The 20,523-nt window shown below is 44.3% G+C and overlaps 1 protein-coding gene across 4 annotated transcripts in view; it reads left to right on the forward strand.

Moving 5' to 3' along the window:
- The window catches only part of LOC143423605 (fibroblast growth factor 17), a 127,267-nt gene that overhangs the window by 55,947 nt on the left and 50,797 nt on the right, over positions 1 to 20,523 (forward strand). Inside the window, exon 1 of one of the 4 annotated variants that reach the window (XM_076895058.1) lies at positions 9,340 to 10,648. The exons of 2 other annotated variants lie outside the window; for them this stretch is intronic. In XM_076895058.1, the coding sequence (XP_076751173.1) occupies positions 10,629 to 10,648 (20 nt within the window). In that variant the 5' untranslated portion in view covers positions 9,340 to 10,628. Of the gene's footprint in view, positions 1 to 9,339; positions 10,649 to 10,813; positions 11,198 to 20,523 lie in introns of those variants that run through there. One more of the 4 variants, XM_076895061.1, reaches the window with a different exon arrangement.

Raw genomic sequence — 20,523 nt, forward strand, 5'->3', positions numbered from 1 at the left:
CGCGAAATACGCGTAAGCATATTCGTTTCTTCACAATTGTGTCTACAATTCAAACAAAACTATCTAAAATGTGAAAGTTGATAGTAAGCACTATCAGCGCGTGTTAGAGGTGTAAGAGAAGTAATCTACTATCGATGTACCACCTCATGGTTCTCAGAAGTAACGGTATGCGCTACCGCAGTCGATTCATTTCTTAACGCGTCAAATTTTCGAATACAAATTTTGTCACGAATGCGATCCGATGCTGATCTTCCTTGTGCGTTACGCATTGTATAAAAACTCGATATATCTCCTCGTGCGTTCAAACGCATTCTCGACACGCAATTGTTTCGCTTCTGCTATCAGTCCGCATTTTTATTCGCACGTTTTAACTCGCGCGCGTCCAAATATGAAAAATATGAATTTGAATGAACACACGCTACCTAATAATAGCACGTTTAATATTCAGCAAACGCAACGAATATTTCCATAATACCGCGTGTAAAATAAATATTACTACAGCAGAAACAATGCACGCCGTTTTCCTCTCGTATTTTCTATTTCAATTGGCAGACTTGGTTTACGCGATTGTCGTACGGACAAAAAAGGAGGACCTCACGAAACGAGTACTCCGCGCAAATTGCGTAAGAATAGCGTGTATATATATGTATGTACATAAATTGTTAATAATCGCTCGTCGCTTTTGGCTATTTTTGACAATATTACGATACTCGTCGACGTTATCTTCGCGGGGCCTGCAGAGAAGTTTTTATTCTTGTTTTATTCTTAATAAAAGATCATCCAATGTGATTTCCATCGCGTACGGAGCACGGAGAAAGCATAGAGCGATGGATGAAAAAATAAGAAGGAAATATGATTGCAGGAATGCTTATGGGAATCGCGTTCGTTGGAAACGGAGCACGCGCGCATCCTATCAACGTTCGGTACCGGTATAGGTGTATCTGCAGACAATAAATAAACCGATAACGAGAGAGTAACGCCGCAGACGAAGTGCAATCTTATCGAAGGCACGCCGATGTCTCGAATTTATTTTCCAATCAGCGGCGGCGTTTCTATTATAAATGCGATTGCTACTCCACGCGTCCTTCAGTGCGACTCCATTTATTTCTTTTTTATATACCTGTGATATGTATGTAATTCGGTACACCATTTCCATATTACGACGTGTTATTGAATCGATCTCTGAATTGATTCGAAGCTGACCATTTATATGATTACGATTTGAGTCTTTTCGAGCACTTCGTTTCGCTCTTTGAAATAGATTTAACGCTCGACGGTATTTGTAGCCCAAGGAACTATTTAACTTTTCATGATTTTCTGAATTTCGATTCGTGTCAAATTTACGATATAAAAATACAAGATTGATTTTACAAGGAAGTAGCCGAGCCCTGCGATGTCCCTGTTTCAGAGCATTTAAAGTAAGAACGCGAGCAGAGGAGTCTCACGACAGATGAAGTCGGTCGTTGGTAGAGTTTAAATTGTTCCGCGTTATTTCCGTGTACTTTTCAATCCGCGGCTCGGTGATTGACGGCGATGGAGCCGGAGGAGCGTCGAGAGAGGCCCCCGTGAATGGAAATCTTGTGGAACTCGCCGCGCTTTCTGCGAACAGAAAATCCATTCACACATTCGCGTCGGTTCGAACAACAAGGGGACAGTCCGCCACTTATCGAGGCGCCGTCCTAAGGCCTCTATTACCTGTTTGCAAATATTACCTTCGTAGTTTAGAACGTTTCCTTGACAACGTTCCAGCGTCGTTTCATGTCCCTGCTCCGGCGATTCGCGAGCGGTACCCTCGGTTATGACTTCTTTCAAATCACGCAGAGGTACTTCTTCGATCCATTTCGCGGACGATGAAGAACTCGAGCTCGTTACGACTGCCTTAGGTGATTTACATCTTAAAGATTGATTGCGTAACAACGTTTCTGCGCGCAAATGTCACTTTCTCTCTGATAGAGCCGAGTAAATCGATGAATTTACTGGAGCAGATGAATTGATAATTAATAAGGATTGCAGACACGAAAATCGATTTCTTTTTTTACTCTAGAAGGAATAGGAAAGAAAATAAGCAATTTTTAACATCGAATTCCAAAATGGAGAATCGATCAGATTTAAACGTTATTTGATATATCATTTCTGATCGTTAAATCATTATAATTAATCGTGTCTCATCATTTTTAAGTAAACAACACCACTATTTTCACATTTTCTACCATAATTAGCAAATCGAATAATTTTTCCGTACTTCCCCGATAATCCCACATCTCCAACCCCTCCTCGATTCAGTATCAAATGACCCACTCCATTGGCGAGCGGCGCGAAATATTTGAGCACCGCTGTGTAGAGGCCACACATGCAGTATTATTGTTGCAGAGTGGATCTCTCGTCTCAGAGGAGGAGCTGTTGTTGTAAAGGCGCGAATGTTATTGCAGCAGAAAGTTGTGGTGTCACAAAGCTGCGGTGGGTCCCCGCGGCATTCCGCGCGCGTTCTTCGGATCGCCTAAAGATATCGTCACCGGCGACCGCTTGCGTACGTCTCCTTTTCGCGTTTCACGGAAAGTCACCGCCGGTCCGCCGGTAAATTTCCCGGCTCGGGCGGCGTTAACGGTGACAGCTCGCGACGCGCTCGCTCTACGTTCCTCTGGTTATAGGAGCTCGAGTTTCACGCGCGGAGGCATCCGCGACGGACCCCGAGAGGGATCGGGCCCCGCGTTGTTTTTTCTCAGCCCCTACGTCCTTTTACGCGTGGCGTCTACGTCTTCATTTTCTCACGGCTTGACAGTGGACGGACCCGTTAGCTTTTATTGGACCCGGCGTCCCCTCGCCACGCTCGGACGACGTCCGGAGATTTGTTGCCACTTCGCGGCTAATTTAACGACCGCGAGCGTATTCCCTTGTGGATTTCTAGAAGAAAGGAAATTTGCGCTGGCAAGGCCAGAGGGGAGGGGGGGGGGGTGGTGGTAAGTCGCCTTATCTGTAATTCGGTTTACAGAAAACTTGTGAAAAACATACGAGGCGTTTAAATACGATGGAATATAAGAGTAGGTATATAACTGAAACCATAGCTAAAAATAACCATTACTTCGTGGGGATTTGTAAGCAACCTCAATAAGAAAACAGAAGAAACATATAAAAATAGGGTAGCATTACTCATCCAGCAAGAACGCGATCAGTCATTCACTTGTTTCGAACGAACCGACGTTCGGTCGGACCTTGTTTCAAAAAGTACAGCACTGTACACTAGAAATGCCAAACTGGGCATTACCCACTGATTCGTAGAACAAACAGACCGCCTAATATCGCTAAAATCTGCAAAGTAAAAAGACGACGAAGGAGCTCTTAAATCTTTTACGGAATTCCCGATGGCATCTGAACAAATTAGAAGGTGTAAATCTAAAAAGTATTTAAACGCGGAAAGATTCGAGTCGATAGCTGCGGCGTCCGAGGGGTCCGTAAATTGTCCGGCGTCTCGATCCGTGGAAGAATACGTCAACGAGGGGACGGGTTGATCGCGAGGCAGCAGGATTCTTGACAAATTTTAAGATTGACGTAGGAATGTCCGAAATCGTCGGTAATAATTCGAGGAGCCACGGCGGACCACACAGGATCGAGGATGAATCCTTGGAGGGTCCTGACTTCTGAGACGAAGGTATACGTATACCTCGTGGCACGTTACGATGAAATAAAACGTGACCGGTGTACCTGGTATGCCTCGGTCCACCTTAAAAATCCCTCCGGTGGATCCTGCGGGACATCCTCGGCCGGATCGTTACGTTAATGGGACGGACTATTATTTAATTCCACCAAATTGCCTGGTCGGCCCCCGAAACAGGCGTAAAACCTTTTAAAAATTGCCGCGGGATCCTTCTTACTCCTCGGTTCTACGAATATGAATTCAACGAACGGGAAACGAACAGACGGCTCGATACCATTTTCCTTCGATAGCCGATCGCAACCACGTCAATTTATGCGAACGATTAAACATTCGAGTACCGTTGCACTCGAATCAGCGCGCGTACGTGAAGATTATAGTGTCCTGCGATAAATTATTTAAGTGACCGTCTTCCATGTAATTAATTGATTAGTAAAAGTCACCGCATAGCATAAGCGAAGACTAATATTCAATATACACGTACAGTGAGTCCTCCTTTATTTTCGAAGATATAATTTGTAAATTTTAGAAAGTTCGCCAGACTTTGATTCTCTTGGATAAAAATTCCTTATACTTTTATAGATAAATTGTAAGCAGAGATATTCAGCTGCATAAGATTGATAACATTTCAAACAAGAATTAGGAAAAATGGATTACCCTTCTTTTGGAACAGAAGCGAAAGATCCGTTTTCGCAATATTCTTGTCATTCAGCAAAAGAGAAGAAGGAAACGCAGAGCGCGTAGATGTTGCGTAGCTGGCTTACGGTGTATACCTGCGACACGTATGCGGGAGTTCAGTTACGTCGTGGTGTCGCGGGAGGGTAAAGGAAGAGAAGAAAGGAGAAAACATATTAAAAGGATATAAGAGAACGGGCCGCGACCGCAAACTGATTAAATGCGGTTTACCCAGGCTACGCTGCCACGCCACCGCAGGGCTCGGTACCGGCCTCGTGTAAGTTACACGAGCTGGAGGAAACACCTTCTGACTTATGTACTTATGGTGCACAGTGCTCTTTACGGCTCCGCCTGGGCCATTTTATGCACCTTTTCTTCAATCATATTTCGCGCGGTTCTGCGTTCCTCTTATGGGCGTTGTTACGGTCCTTTTATTGGCAGGCATTTCGTAATTGACCAAGCGTCAACTCGAGCTTTGTGGAACTCAGAAATATTGGAGCAAAGTTAATTTATACAGAGATACATATTTTTTTTATTCATACTCTGTTCTTTGACAAACGTGACAATTATTATAGCTAGTGATCGAATTATATTATTTTTTGGAGATATTATGGGGCAAATGCTAATTAAAATTTAGTGATCGATAATTTGTAAATTGGAGCACAGCACTGGCGAATACGATACATTTTCTATAAATTTGTAATTGTTAGATCGACAAATCACATTCTTCGCGGTCAATGTAATCCTTTCACACTTTCTCTTTCTATTTCTAGTAATCGTCCATTGCGGTTTTTAACATCGTTATCCTCATATTTCCAATTATTACGGGTCGCAGAAGTTATGATATAATTTATCCGTACCATAAATATTTACAACCAATCGCGACAGACAAATATGACTGTATTTTTCTCCGTTTTCGTTTGATTTAACCGGAGGCGAATGATAAAATTTACTTTAATTTGCATTTATAGAACGTAACGATAATTCAGATAAGATAATTTGTTACGATGTCCTTGACATTTAATTTGCATATGTCCCGCTTTACTCATTTTGCAAATGTCGCAAATGAGTAAGAAGCGCCACCGAAATGATAATATGTTCCTGAGTATTATAGTTATCGCCATGAACAATAATTATTTTGTTATTGGTAATAATTGACGATAACTGGCTAACGTATTTTTAGTTTTACTGAACAACTTGAAAGAAGATATTTTAATTACAGAAAATGTGCGTTTTATTTTATTAATTATATATTGATAAGCTGAACAAGTTTGACACAATTGATGATTATCGAAATATAACTATGAATAATATTGATCATTTCGAAGAGGAAAAATAGATTGAATACTAATAGATCACCTTGAAATTAATTTTATAGCTCAGTATGTGCTTAAAATATGTATAATTATAATTAAGTGTCGAAACGATAAGCTAACTTATCTATCTAAATCTGTTTAATAGAATCTATCTAATATATATTTACACATTATCTTTCTCGACAAATTCAATTTCAACGGTGGAAATTGAATTTACACGGTGGAAACTGAAGAATTTACAGGAACGAATATAGTGTCCATTATTTTATCTGAAAAAAGAGTAACAATACTAATCACAAGCAAGATGTAAGCAATTATTAACTGTAATTTATGACTATTAATTCAAACATATTATCTTTCCAATATAAAATCTAATCATCTAAAACCCCGCGTTTGAACTCCTTTCTGTATATATTTTAAGATTTACTTTAAACAATTATTAAATCGCGTAAGACAACCAATTATCATTCATCGTGATTCGAATACTCATGGTTGAAGGAATCCGAAGACATACAAAAATTATTACTGATAACACACGTTATACTTCGTATCAGTAATCATCTCGCTTCTATTCGATTTACACGGGCATAGTTAAAAAATACAAAATTTGTATATACCATTAAACAAAACGGATGGAGTAAAATAAAAACTGCGGATTACTTCTTCGACAAAAGGCGAAAAAGGAAGATATCATTGAATTCCAACAGGTATTTGAAATATTGCAGCGTTAGTTGGTACAGCTAGGATCCCATTCAGCTGGGATGGTATCCCTTTGTAAAGGGAGACAAAAATGAGGTTCGCCAGGCAGCCAGCCATCCTGGCTCCACCTGATAAGTGAGACAAAGATCCTGTCGTATTGTTCGATGATTTAAACCGTCGCAGGCTTCGGGTACCACGTAGGCAGGTACAGGTACTTTCGTAAACTCGACCCGCGGCACCGGCATTTGTCACCATTGGTAATTAAGCGTGCACCCCAATTCACCCTTACTTTCCCGGGTTAACTGTGGCCCTTGGCCCATTCTTCTCGCCGCAGTGGCTTCCCGTCTTGGGTAACTGTCCGCTTGTTCTGCTCCTTCCGGGGGCAGAAGTCGAAAACGGTGTAACGCGTCGGTTAGGTAGCACGACACGCCATCGGGCCAGATAGCCGAGATAAAGGATCGTCTTGTACCGCGACGATCAAACGCACCGATCTTCAGGAGCGCGCAGTCGCCTGCGAGGTTCGCCAAACCCATTTGAAAATAACAAACGCGTCCCATTTATTTTTTTAGTTAGTACCACACCGATTAACCGGCCGGTTTTACGTAATCGCCGGTTTTTCTTCACGTCGGGGATCAAGGCTCCCACGGTTGGATTTACATAGACAGGGCCGCGCAAATGTCAAGAGAATTTGTGTCAACACGGCCACGACCCTGCGAGGTGCCAAACTCTCTCGCACCGGCCGGTCCTTTTTCCGTGAACGAGAAATTAGACCATCCGAGATGAGATTTGGCGACAACTAGTCGGGACACTAACAAGACCCGGGCGTAGCAACCTTGGCTCGTATGGGTTCCATGAATTTGTAACGACAGCCCCTTTCCAAACAGCTCCGAGGTACTAACGAAAATTAATTAACATTGCCGCGGGGCAAATATTGACTTCCCTGGATCACAATTATCTTTCGTCTCTTAAAAAGCTGTGAATACTACTATAAGCTGCCAGTATTTAATTTCCTTATATTCCCTCAAACTTTCTTATTGCCCAATTCTGGTTCTACGTAAAATTTTAAATCGCTCAATGGTTGTAGCCGTGTATGCATACCTTACGAACGTGGACCACACCAGAAGCATCAGCAATAAACGTGTGCATCGTAATATTCTATTTTATTCGAAACTTCGAAACTCTATTCCGAAATGAAAGAGGAACGCGATCGTCGAAGAGTGAACGTCACGGGGCACACAATCGTATTTAAAATAAAATGGTCAGATTAGAAGCTTTATCGAGCGATCGAGTCGAAGTCGTTCGCTGGCTAGATCGCGTATCGCTCTACTATCTGGATCACCTGGCTATCGCGTTTCTTCGCGCGTAAGCAGAAGTATCGCGACCACTACCGTGACACGTGTACCAAGCTAGGGAAATAGAAATGAAATTCTGATGGAATGTCGGCGTGCGCGCAGGTCGCGGAAAGTCCGCTCGCGCAATATAATTCTTCACCACTGGCCGCGCAGCGCGTTGCGAACGGTGCGCGAACAGCCCGTGATCCGGCGATCGTACGCGCGTCGTTCATAATCGCTGGTGTCGATTGATAATTAATTATCTCGTACGTTGGGCATGCGTTTGACTGACTTACGGTGGACGGTTCGCTTTGCAGGCCAGTGGCTCGTTCACGCCCGGGCGAGTGGAGCCAGCCGGCTCCACGCGGCCGACCGCTCCGTTTCTCCTCCCCCGTTTCGGTCTTCTTCTTTGCCGATTGATCGACGAGCCAGCCGTAACGTCCGCCGTGGGAATGGTGCAACTTTAACATTTATCGAAATATATTAAAATAGCCGTGCCGTTGACTCGCCGCGAGAAAACAAACCCGGACTGGCACGGCGTTGCGTAACAACGGCGCGTCATCCTCGGTATCGCCGATCCAACGCCGGAGAAGCGGACGGTCTATAGGTGTGTACCGTAATTTATATCGCGTGGCCGTCAACCGCGGCGCGAAATAAAAATAATAAGTAACGACGGAGTGGAAAAAAAGCCAGCCGATGGAATACAGAAAATGCACGCCGGCCTGGCTACACGTTCCTGTTGTTTACGCCACCGACATGGCGGCGCGCGCGCAACTTCGATCCATGGATCGCGCTCCACAGGTTCGAATCCAAGGCGGGCCGAGAATTTTTCCAGTCTCGAACCAATAACGGCGGAGCGACGCTCGAAGCGGAAACGAACAATGAGACGGTGATGCGCGACGATACGATTCGGCGGATGAAGAGGTGGAGGCAGTTCAGTTTCTAATATCGGTAGCTGATTAAAACTGCGAACCAAGCTTGAAACTAACCTTTCGCGTAAGTGCCACTGCGAATCGCTACTCGCGAGAAAGTTCTTCCGATCGATCGGGCGAGGAAAAAAAGTCTACGTTTATCGGTGAAAAGACGCCAGACGTCGATTGTTGTGCCTGTTCAAAGTACAAACCGAACAAATGAAGCGAGAGTGATGTGCGCGCGTCGTTTATGTACTCGCAGCGAGTGACACAGTGCGGCCGATCGTTGATCGATTAATCGAACCGTCAGGCAAGTGTTAGACGGTGAGAAATCTGTTCGCTTCCCGCAACGATTCCCCCGGGTTTTAGGGGTGTTTCGTTGGTTCGACACTGTCCGTACAATTATCGCCATCGCCTTTGTTCGTTCCCGGGTACCTTCCAATACCTTCGAGGATAGAGCAATATCGCTAGGGTTGCGAGAGCGTCCGCAAACGGAAGGGTCTATGGGGAAGCGGAAAAGATTTGAACGAGCACGGAGTTAGGGGTTGACACAGGGTGGGGGGAGGGGTGCGAGAGTAACAGGGAAAGGGGTAGGAGGTGAAAAGGAGAGGAAAAGAAAGGGAAAGAGAGGAAAAGAAAGAGGAAGATTGATAGGAGGGGGTAGTAAGAGAGTGAGAAAGAGAGAGTGAGGGGGGGTAAAGTAAGAGCTATGGAGGGGCAGCCTCGTGTACGTAACGAGTGGAGGGGTGGTACGAGAGGGGTGGGGGTACGGTCTAGGCAAGCAACGGCAGCAGGGCAGCGGCCAGGTAAGCGAGAAGCGAACACTAGTGGGGCTGACTCGCGCGCCTCCGAGCCTCCGGGACTCTCACAAGCTGCCGTTGTACATATCGCCGCGCAACGCGTTCTACGCTCGTGTTGTCGCGCTGCCACCGTCACCGCTACGTCGTAGTTGTGCCTCCGTGCAGTGAGACAACGCTGTTCCGCGGCTCTACGCTCGTGTTTATTGTCGACGGATCGGCGACGAAACGAGAAAACCAGGCGAGAAAAGACTAGCGGCGAGCAACCAACGACCCTCGCGCTTTTTCTCTAGTCGCGCGTCGCACCGACCGGGGAAAAGCGGGAAGAAGCTTCGCGGTACCACAGGTCGGACCAGGATAACACGAGGGACACCTAACCGCGCGACGAAAGGAGTTCCCTTGTTTTTGCCTCTTTCCACTACTCTCTCTCTCTCTCTCTCTCTCTCTCTCTGTTTCTCTCACACTTTCTCTCACTGTCTGTCTGTCTCTTTCACTTTGTCTCCTCGAGTTTTTTGCCCTTGTTCACCCTCGTAGCGTCGTAACACGCCACTTTGGGTGAGCGCCAACGATCCCCAGGAAACGTACCCGTAGACGCCTCGTCGCACGACGATGTTGGCGCGAGTCCAAGTGCGCCCAGTGGTTCCGTGCTACCTGCCCTGCGTTGGTGTCGCGGATTCGATCGTGCTGGACCAGTGAGAAAGTGTCGCCGTTCGTGGATCGAACGTTCGCCAGGGGGCGGGGGGTTGGACGATCGTACGCAACGATCACGGCGCAGTGCCCGATGCGAGTGTGGAGTTTGTTTAGTTGTTACGTGCGGCCGGTGGTGAGTGCGAGGGGAACGAGCGCGTAGTGTTTACGCCCGATGTAGCAACGCGCGGAAAACGGCCCTCGGTCTTTGGTTCTTAGCGGTGAATCGTCGATCGCCGAAGGGGGAAGGTGTGCACGTGCGATTCGCAGGCTCGCGATCCACTCCCGTTCGATGACGAGCACGAGCTGCCTGGTACATTGACCGATATCGCCGATCGACGCGTTGCAAGAGCGGCATCGTTACCGTGCCCGCGGGACAGTGCGACCACGAGAAATTCGCCAGCGAGGACGAAGCGAGTTGCGACGCAGTGGTTCGAAGCTATCGTTTACGGAAGAGAGTCGCAGGATACATATAGGAAGTCGCTAGATGCAAGGATTTTGAAAGTAGCTCCAGAAGGCCAGCCCGACGCGATGCGTCGACGCTGCTGACGCAACGCGCCTGGATGCGTCTCACTTTAAGCACGTGAGTGATTGTTTTCCTTAATTTCCGCCGAGCCGAAACGAATTACCGAAAGCACCCTTCCGGCGAGGACTTTGCTCTGCCTCCCCCCGTACGACTGTCCCTCGCTACGAGGCGGCTCCGTTCTCGAGTCCCTCGTCTTTCTCGCCTTCCGATCGAGTCCGTCTTTCGCGCGGCGGTCAACGCGCGTTGAAAATGGTTCGAAGGGGTTCGGATAAGAGAACGATCACGGCATGCCCGCCACGATACTCGGATACTTGAATGTTCGCTCCTGTGGCTCGTGGATCTACACGTGCGCGTTTCGCTTGTTCGTATCGAGATCCACCGTCGATCACCCCCTCTGCATGGCCGGTGGTGCGTAGCCGTGGTGCGGTAGCAGTGTTCGCTGTTGGTGGTAGTGGTCGCGAGTGCGCACGCGACGACCGGTGGTGAATGATCCTGGCTCCGGGCTGACAAAGGTTCTCGTACACGAATACTGGGATGACGTCCGCTTTGGATTACGCGCACTCTTCACGATCTCGCCAATCCACGTCGTCTAACGCGGAACCAAATGTAAGTGTCCCAACCAGCCACGCAACGATCTATCTAGACCGCGTTCGATACCAACGATATCCCCTCCCCGATCTCGAGCTCTTCGTGGTTACGCGAACGATGAATGGAACAATTTTGCTCATCGGTAAACGGACACCTTAGGATGTCACTGCCGGGAACGTATTTAAAGCGAGAGGAAACTTGGCCGAGGTGTGTATACTTGTATAACGGTACTTTTACCGGCAGGGGGTGAAGCGTCAGGTACTGGTGATCCACTCTGCCAGCCGTGCAAACACGGCTCTAATGCCGTGCCGATATTTCGTGGCACGTATCGAGAAAGTTGCGTTACGATGGCGATCGAGGCTTCGCACGGGTACGCGTATCGCGGGAAATTTCAGTCCGTGCTCCGTATCTCAGGTGCGTTGCTCGTGTTTCTTGAATATTCCATGGGCGTAACGTTAGTCACTGTAACACGATGAGTGTATCGTTACGGGAGTTTCGCAATTATTCGATGAAGATCGAAAGCGCCTCGATTCCCTCTTTGCGAACGGAAATTCGAAAATGCTCGAAATAATTGGAGGATATTCGATACGTATTATTGTTACGATACGTTTTACTCTGTTATACGTCTCGTTTAATATACGACTCGTTCGATATTTCATCATCACAAAAAAAAGTTAACAATATTTTCTTGCGATATTGCAATTTGTAATGTATAATTTTTCTCAAATTATCGTCCCTTTATTTATTATTATATTTCGGCGCAAGAATTTTAGTGTACTTATAATTCAACGTTCACGTAACTTAAAGAATAATTTGTTAATCTTCGCACAGTCCACGAATTTCTGAATGTTCGATTCGATAGGTACCACTTGAACCAAGTATTTACTTCTAAGCCATTGACGCAGCACGTGACGCGATCTCCTACTTTCCGGGGCGTATCTTCTGGTCACGCCAGAAGGGTGTACAGAGGCGTGAGTTTAATTTCACGCGACCGACGGACAAAGTGCACGATCGTCGGTCGCTCCGAGCATCGGATGCGAGCCGCGGATGATGGAGTTCCGTCACACCGCCGATAATCGTAAGCGATGGATTGTCAGTTGGAAAATCAGATGATACGTCGACGATAAGCGGACATATTTTAGATAAGCGAAACGCGCAATTAAAATGCTTTCTGAATAAGACCACCTGGATACCCGCGCGCGTTACCGTCCCACTTTCTTCACCGTGTCTTTTTCTCTTATCTCGTACTCCATTTTCCGCCGTTTCTATCGCTCGGATCGGTGCAAACAAGCCCCTTTCCTCCCTTCTTCTTTCGAAACGATAAATCTAAACCGTGATCGCCGTGCAACCGTTTTCTTCCCCGCGGCAGAATTTCGCAATTGCTTTTGTGCACTCTATTATCAGTGTCTCGATTCCCCGCGATTCGTTTCATTTTAATCGTCTACAAAACCGATCACCGTAATAAAACCGTAAATAAAAAAAAATGCCGAAATATTTATGCAGTTACACATAATTTAACCAAATCGTAGTCATTTTTTTATCTATCCACGTAGAATATTAATTAATTTGTAAACGTAGCAAGTTTGAATTTATCGATTGCTTTGTGTTCGTGAAATCAACATTTCTGTTCAGAATTTCCCCTATCAATATGCCATCACATTTCATAGATTTTTGATTAATAAAATTATAGCTTAAATTCTGCTGTGTGCCTTGTCGTATTTTGCTTCGTGCATACTCGATATCACGCAACGTTTTAGATTAATAAACCCGTTTCCTCAATTTCGCAGCAGTACTGGCCCAGCTTGGAATATAAATCCGTTTCGTATTCGACTGGGCTCGACAGCGTTTTCTAGTAATGGGTGGCCAACTGTTGTTTTCACACACGTCGAACACATGTTTCGATAACGTAATCAGTCTCCACCTCGTGTACGCCGATGATAACGAACCGGTCAATTACATTCGCCAGGAATAATCCCTTCGTTAGTTCGAACGATTTCCCCGTTGCACCGCGCTTGCATCAGGACGCGGAGTGGTTGCGGACGGCGTAAAACGATTAGCAAATCTAATAGCGCATGTTCGATCTAATGCGAGCGCCGCGAGGAAGCCGCGTGCTACACTCTTACGAAATTTTCCGTGTGTACCGACCTGGATGGCGAAAATGTACGGATACCAGCCGATTAACGCGACGAACCTCGATCCGCGTTACGGACGAGCAAACATTTCAAATCCTGCGCCGACACATGTGCTAACATGGCTAACAAGCGAACACAGGAAAGATTTTAGTGGACGTGAATCCGGTTGTATTGATCGATGATGCACTTCGATCCATTATTGACGTACGTCGCAGGAATGCGTCAAGAGCAACGTTTTCAATCTTCATTTACAGCGACAGTCGCGAATCCCGCGATCGGTACGATCGATTCTCTCAATAATTTATCGAATTCCGTGTAAACAAAATTTTCACGTGTCTATTTCAATCAAACATTTACTCTCGCTCGATGTATCGCTATCTCGGCAGATACCTATCGAATTTTTACGCACTCAAATTGCATCCTAGTACCGATGTCTTCTCATTGTCCGTTTGTTTTCTAGGCTTTTAAGTCCTTCGCTTCTTTTGTCTCTTTTGTGTCGAAACAGTGTTGTGAAAGATGAATCGAAGACTTTGAAAAATGTGATACTGGAGATATAAAACAATAAATACGTAATCGTAGCACTTAATGATGCCACTATTTTTGAACGGTAGAATACCAGAGTCTCACTGATCGATACAATTGGTAGTTTTTTCGACAGAGTATACCTATCGAATAATAGACTCTATCGCTACAAGTACGAGGGCAATCCAATCAGAGAAAACAAGGTCGCGGTAACGATATTATCCGCCTCGTGTCACGGTTTGATATCGAATAGTGTAGCGGTGTAAGGCTTCGTCAAATAGCTTCGTACATTGTGGGCATACAGCGTCCAAACATACTCGTCGAATTTCGAGGATCAGCAGAATTTCAATAATAGCACACTTACTTGGAGTAGTATTTCCGCGTTCTGTACCGATTGCGTTTAAAGTATATATATATATATATATATATATATATTTGTCACAATGCATTCTGTTATTCGCTCAATGTGTCTCCAAACAATATCAAATTTTATCAAATTTCTGGAATTCAGATGCACTTTGAAAAAATTGTCCTCTCTCTGGTTCCATCTATGAAACGCTTCATTGTACTGTAGATTTACCAGTCGAACCGTTCCAAGGGATTATCAGGTGATCGTTTAACTTGGTTGTACGGGGCCCGTTAAACGAGACGTGAGAAAGTCTATAAAGCGCTCTTACGAAATCTATATCCACTCGATTTAATAAGTTCCCAATTCACTTAGGTGTCATTTAGCCAGAAATACCAAAGAGCAGCGTCACTTGGCCCCCGATTAGAATGGAAAGTGCCGAGCGGGAAGATTCTCTTACGTATGCTCTAATAGAAGATCCATTACCTTTATCGTTGGTTTTCAGCCGTCGACTCGTACCCGGAGCACTTTGTCGCTGGCTTGGTCGCGAGTTGGGCAAGCCGCGCGGGGGTAAAGCAGTGATTTTCTCAGAGATCGAGCCGGCAATTTCTTATCAGTAATTTGGTCAATTACCAGGCTCGATAATGTGCTAAGTGAAGGTCCTCGTTTACGGGTAGTAGTGGTATTCCCACTCGTCGTAGCAGGTGTAGCGAACGACCGACTCTAGGCGAGTTATCTACAGGGGGACATTAAACGTGTAGAAGCAGCCATCCAATCGACCTATCGCCCGATAGAGGCACCGTGGCTCCCATCGGTCCACCGGTACCCTAGAATTCCAGATATTTCGTCTCTCGATTGAAATGCTCCGTGGTATGCATTCGAATTAGCTGGAAGCGAAACGGCTCACCGATTTATAACTCGAGCTACTCTCGGTGGGTTTTACTTCTGAGTCGTTTCACACGTTCGCAGCTGACGACGTACCGATATACCTTCTTCCGTGTTTTCACATCGAATTACTGCTTGTCCTCAAGTGCCTTTTAACTAAATTACAGACGATTTCGACTTGAAAATTGAGCAGAACTTGTTGCGAGGTAAATAGTTAATGTTTAATTGTCGATTTGACGTATTCTTCAAAATACTGGTCTACTGATTGTGTTTAGGGACTGTTGACATTTTTTGTTCTCCATAAGTGGAGACTACGTAACTACACGTAGTTAGTTACACGACGTAACTACATGTTATAATTTTATGGATTAATTTTTAAGGTTATATGTTGGTCATATTTAATCGTTCGATAATATGGATTTTCTTATGCAACGTCCTTTTGTTTATGAATTTTCGTCGACAAGTGCATTTCATAATCTTTATCTTTAATGACAAAATCATTGTAGCGCACCGTTATAGATTTGAAATTTTCGAACGCGACGAAGAAATGCCGATTGCGTGTCAAGATACATTTATTGACAAATATTAAGAAACAAAACAGTCTCACGTGTCATGACAAAGGTGTATCATAAAAAATGGCACGAACGACTTAACGTTACTCAAAATATGCGAAAGGTTTCACGTATTCATAAGCCATACAAATTATTTTTAAAGCACTATAAATATGCACAATGGTGGTGCTCCAAAAAGTATCGTGTCATTAGCACATCGCGCTCGTTTGGTCACTTAGAATACTAATTAATTAGTAAACCAAACGAAAAAAAAAACAGACACATATATAATACCGTAAATAACAGTCTTGCGTTAAAATTTTTTTTAGAGCAAGTATAGTTGAATGGTCCACGTTTTCCTTATTGCGCGTCGTTTGTTTAGCGGCAATGGGAGTTCCGACAGCGGCCTAACCGTACATCGTTGTTTAATAGAAATTTCTCGCGAGGCTGTTGTGCAGTGCTTGAAAGAGTACGGCCGCGTAGCGAACGCAGTATGAAAGTAACTTAACGCCGTGCGTATCGGCGTACTCGTTCTCCCTTCGCGCGTATAAGCACGCGTTTCGAGACCGGCACGGGGGAGCGTTCGAAAGAGTGACACGGCCAAACGCATACGTTCAGGTTGTACATTTCAATACCGCCGACGATAACACGTGCAACGGCTCGGGGAACGCGAGGTAGCTGGTAGAAGAACCATCCAGTCGTCGGACGATTCAATCGGTCAGATTCCGAGTAATCTTTACGTAATTTCGTACGATATTATCGGCTGAACTGATTGTCGCTTAGTAAAGTTACCGTCTCGTTCAAAAGTACGAGAACCTTCACCTAATCGTAGTAATTAATTGAGAGAAATTATATTATCAATTATGAATTTCGTTATACTTGCGTCAGATTTTTTATCAATCGTATTAAATTGTACAATTTGATGTATTTTTGCTGAATGAGATTATTCTGTCGTTTCATCGAAATAAGTTCCAAGTAAGAGGCGAGGGTATAAAAGAAAAAGAATGGAGTTTGCGATTGATATTGTAACTTTTACAACACTTCTGTCGCAACTAGTATAAATTATCTAATTAAAGGAGGGCGAAAAATCGCAGATTTCGCATATTTTATCGAACGAACTAGAAATCACCTTGAACACCATTCCGAGAACCACCCGTTAATCCGTCTGTTCTAATCGCGCGATCGAAATTCCGACCGGCACGCATGTTTGTCCTAGATACGTCTACTCAAGGGATAAGATCGTCCCGGCGTCTCGATAATACAATTATTATCTGCAGATTTCGCGGACGGTATCAGCGATGGCGCAACGCTCGCGTCGAAACGCGACGGCGAACAATCGATTGTTCACGGTGTTCGAGTTCCTCTCGCGGTGGTTCACGGCGGGTCTCGCCGGCGTCAGATTCAGTTTCGACCTCGCCTCGAGGCGAACGGAACGGACGCTACCAAGCGCTACCAAGCGCTACCAGGCAGCGGTGTACGGAGCAATGCGCTGGCTCAGGGTATTTCCTACTTACATCCGGCGTTCGCCGCCACTCGTGCCTGTTCACTCGCGCGTAGAGTCTACTCGTTTTCACTAGTTACCTCCCCTTACTTTATTTGCACAATTTAATTTTACTACAACTCGACATGAGGTTAGTAACAAGAAGTTTACATCTGCTTTTGAAAGATGTACATTATACGTAACATATGAAATATCAAATAATTAATATTTATGAACAGGAACCTTTGATCCGTGTGAAAATATTGGTTTTCAAGTTTCTATCTCACTTCGGTCCATTTGCACCATCCACTACACCCAGGGAATTTAAACGCTTCGTACATCGGGATTACATCAGCTGTGAATCGTTACACGCAATACGTTTTAAAGTCTGGCACTCTACTAAAGTATACCAGAGATCGAGTTAAAGGAAGATAATGTCCTATATATAGAAGGAGGGTCGTTCTTCGAACGGGTAGCTTCCTCAAATACGCCGGAACGTAATACAGCGCGGCCGAAGATCCAGTGTAATGTCGCGCAAAGTGCGTTATCGAAGGAGGGAATAAATCTCTCCGAGGGACGAGGGGTGGTAGGTATACGTAACCGTGGAACGATCGATCCATTCGACGGAATCACCAGAAGGCACAAAAGACGCCAACCCCCGGCCCATAGAATGCCCGCGATATGGTTTCCGGTTAACAACGTCATCGAGGATCTATGTTGATGGATCCCGGGACGATACCGGCCGGAAACGGAGGAACCGCGGACAAACGACGCGCGTACCATTACCGCGTCCATTTCGTATCCTCCTAGATATATAGAAACGTTTCCTTTTTTTCTTTTCTCCTTTATTAGTACCTAGAGCTGGCGGAGGCGAGCCAAAACGTGGCCATTTCTGACGGTCGTTAACCGAGCGTCGAGGCCGCATCCAGATCGGGCTATTGCACTTTTAATGTCGCCTCCCTGGGAAATATCCAAGATTTCGCCGCAAAGAAGCATATGGAGAAGCTGGGGCGCGTGTTTCGTATAAAGCACGGAGGATATATGTGTATACAGGAGAGAAAGAGAGAAAGGGCTGGAGGGAGGTGGTAGCGGGAATACAGGCGCTTAGGTTCGCACGCACTGCCGTGCGTCGTTCCCACCCTCGCGAAATAATGGGGACCGTTCGTTCGCCTTTTCTGCCTACGCGCTCGCGTGGCAGGACTCATTGTTCTCCGATAGGCGACAGGGATATACGTAAAGCACTTCTCGCGATCGATTATGCGGCACCCTTTTTTTCTCCACGTGTCGTGGAGCGGCTCGTCTGCTGCCGCGTCGCGTCGCGTCACGTCACGCCGTCGTCCATCTCGCAACTGCCGCGACTAAACCTTCGCACGAGCTCGACTAGCCGTAGTTTTGTTTTTCTTTTGATTCTCGTCCGTGGACAACTGTAGGTTATACTAGCTGTTTTTCCAGGAAATTTGTTTCAATTGCATATTAAAATTATTGATCGATAAAGTAATTGATAAGCAATAATTAAGTCATTGTGGATTCGATGATGGATGACGAAGGCAATTTTTTTAAATTAGTTGACACTTGGGGACTTCGATGAACATTTCAAACTTACGGAATAAAATTATTATTTTTTCAAACAAATTTTCTAAAAAATCGGCATACATCTCTAGTTGTGATTTGCATCTACAATCCCAAGTATAACATAATTATACGAGTGTAAGTATTCTGTGTGCTTTTTGATAACAGTGAACACAATTCTTCCGAACAACCATAGTTGATTAAAAGTGCCATTAGTAGAGAAAATTACGAAATAATGTAAATTTTGCTTGCACTACAATTAACGAACGAGATCAAGTAAGTAATCGGGATCATGGTCTTGCTTAATATATCGATTGCTGGAATTATCACGTAGACAAAAGATATGCACGTGATCATGAGAGTAGGTACTTGTAATTAGATATCGAAGCTGTGGAAAATTTGATAAAACTAAACGGAGATGTTTTGTATTTTGACGAAATAATGAGACCTTTTTAATCTCCTTAATAAATTTAATTCATAACAGTACGTAAAAATATAAATTCAACAAATTTAACCAAGAGGAGACGATGCAGGAACTAGCGCTGTTCTGATTTATTTGTATAAATATGTATCAATAACTTGTTAATTATGTCTGGTCATAAGATGCATCAGAAAGGGCATTTCTTAAAAATAAAATTGTTACAATTCCTTCGACTTAAAAAACACTTGGAACATTAGTCGTCAAATAAATTCTTGAAAAGGTTAAACGATTATTTTATGGTTGTTAATTACGGCGTGTTATCCTATAATAATTAATCACTAGGCTCTAGTAGTAAGATTCTTATTCGAAGATTCTTTAATTTTCGGTACGAGCAAAAAGTCCAGTATTTAATGAAGCGGTTGCGAGGTTACGTATAAAGTATGTTAAAAGTATGTTGATTTACAAACAAAACAGAGAAATTCCTACGAAAGAAATGTTTTAATACCGGTGTACAGGATCGCGTAATTATAGTCTAAACATGTACAAAATTATATTCTATACGTTTTATAATACCTATACTGGGAAGATATCTCGTATAATCTAATAAATTATCTTCCTGCCAGTATATCGTGATCTACGGACACGCCTTGCATCCTTAATAACCGATTAATGCCCCGTGATACTTCCAAGAAAGGATGCGCTGACTGATTCATCAAATTTCTTGTGTGCTCTTTTCATAAAAGCGTCGCCAAATTGTTACTGGAACTTTTCACGTATGAATGTGCATTTTATATTCACCTTTCTTTCGCCCGATTCCGTCGTAATACTTCCTTTTTATCATAATTTTCACCATTCGTATTGAAACGTTTTCGAATGGATAATAAAAATATTAAGAGAAGGAATACACAAAGATAATATCTGAAACTTTTAATTAATTGCAATGCATATGGTCCAAAAATTGTACGGTCTATTACGTGACAAGAATTAAATTTTTGTACGTTAATGAAAGAAAAGTATGAAAAATAGAAAGAAAACAAAAACAAAAAAAGATGATTTCTTTCAAACATTTGCTCCAAAATGTGATTTAGGACAATTCAGCTAAGGAGGGCAGAATATTCGTGTATATAAAGTACACGTAAGAAGGATAGGAGGGAGACAAGTAGTAATTGCCAGGCGCGGTGGTTCAATTAAAAAGGCAATCAGCCCATTCATGGGCGAGACGATCCGCTGAGAGGGACATCGGCTGGAAAAGGAGCTGGAACAGTGGGAAACCAGTGACTACCTCTACGATACCGTACACCTTTCGTTTACAGTCTTAATTCATGGCATCTGTTTTGATTTCCAATTACACCGGAGTTAAATTTCATCTAATATCTGATTCACTGAACAGTGATTGTCCGAACTACTATAGAAATAGTACTGTCAATAATATGAGTAC

Source organism: Xylocopa sonorina, chromosome 5 (genome assembly GCF_050948175.1).
Source record: "Xylocopa sonorina isolate GNS202 chromosome 5, iyXylSono1_principal, whole genome shotgun sequence".
Lineage (NCBI taxonomy): Eukaryota > Metazoa > Arthropoda > Insecta > Hymenoptera > Apidae > Xylocopa > Xylocopa sonorina.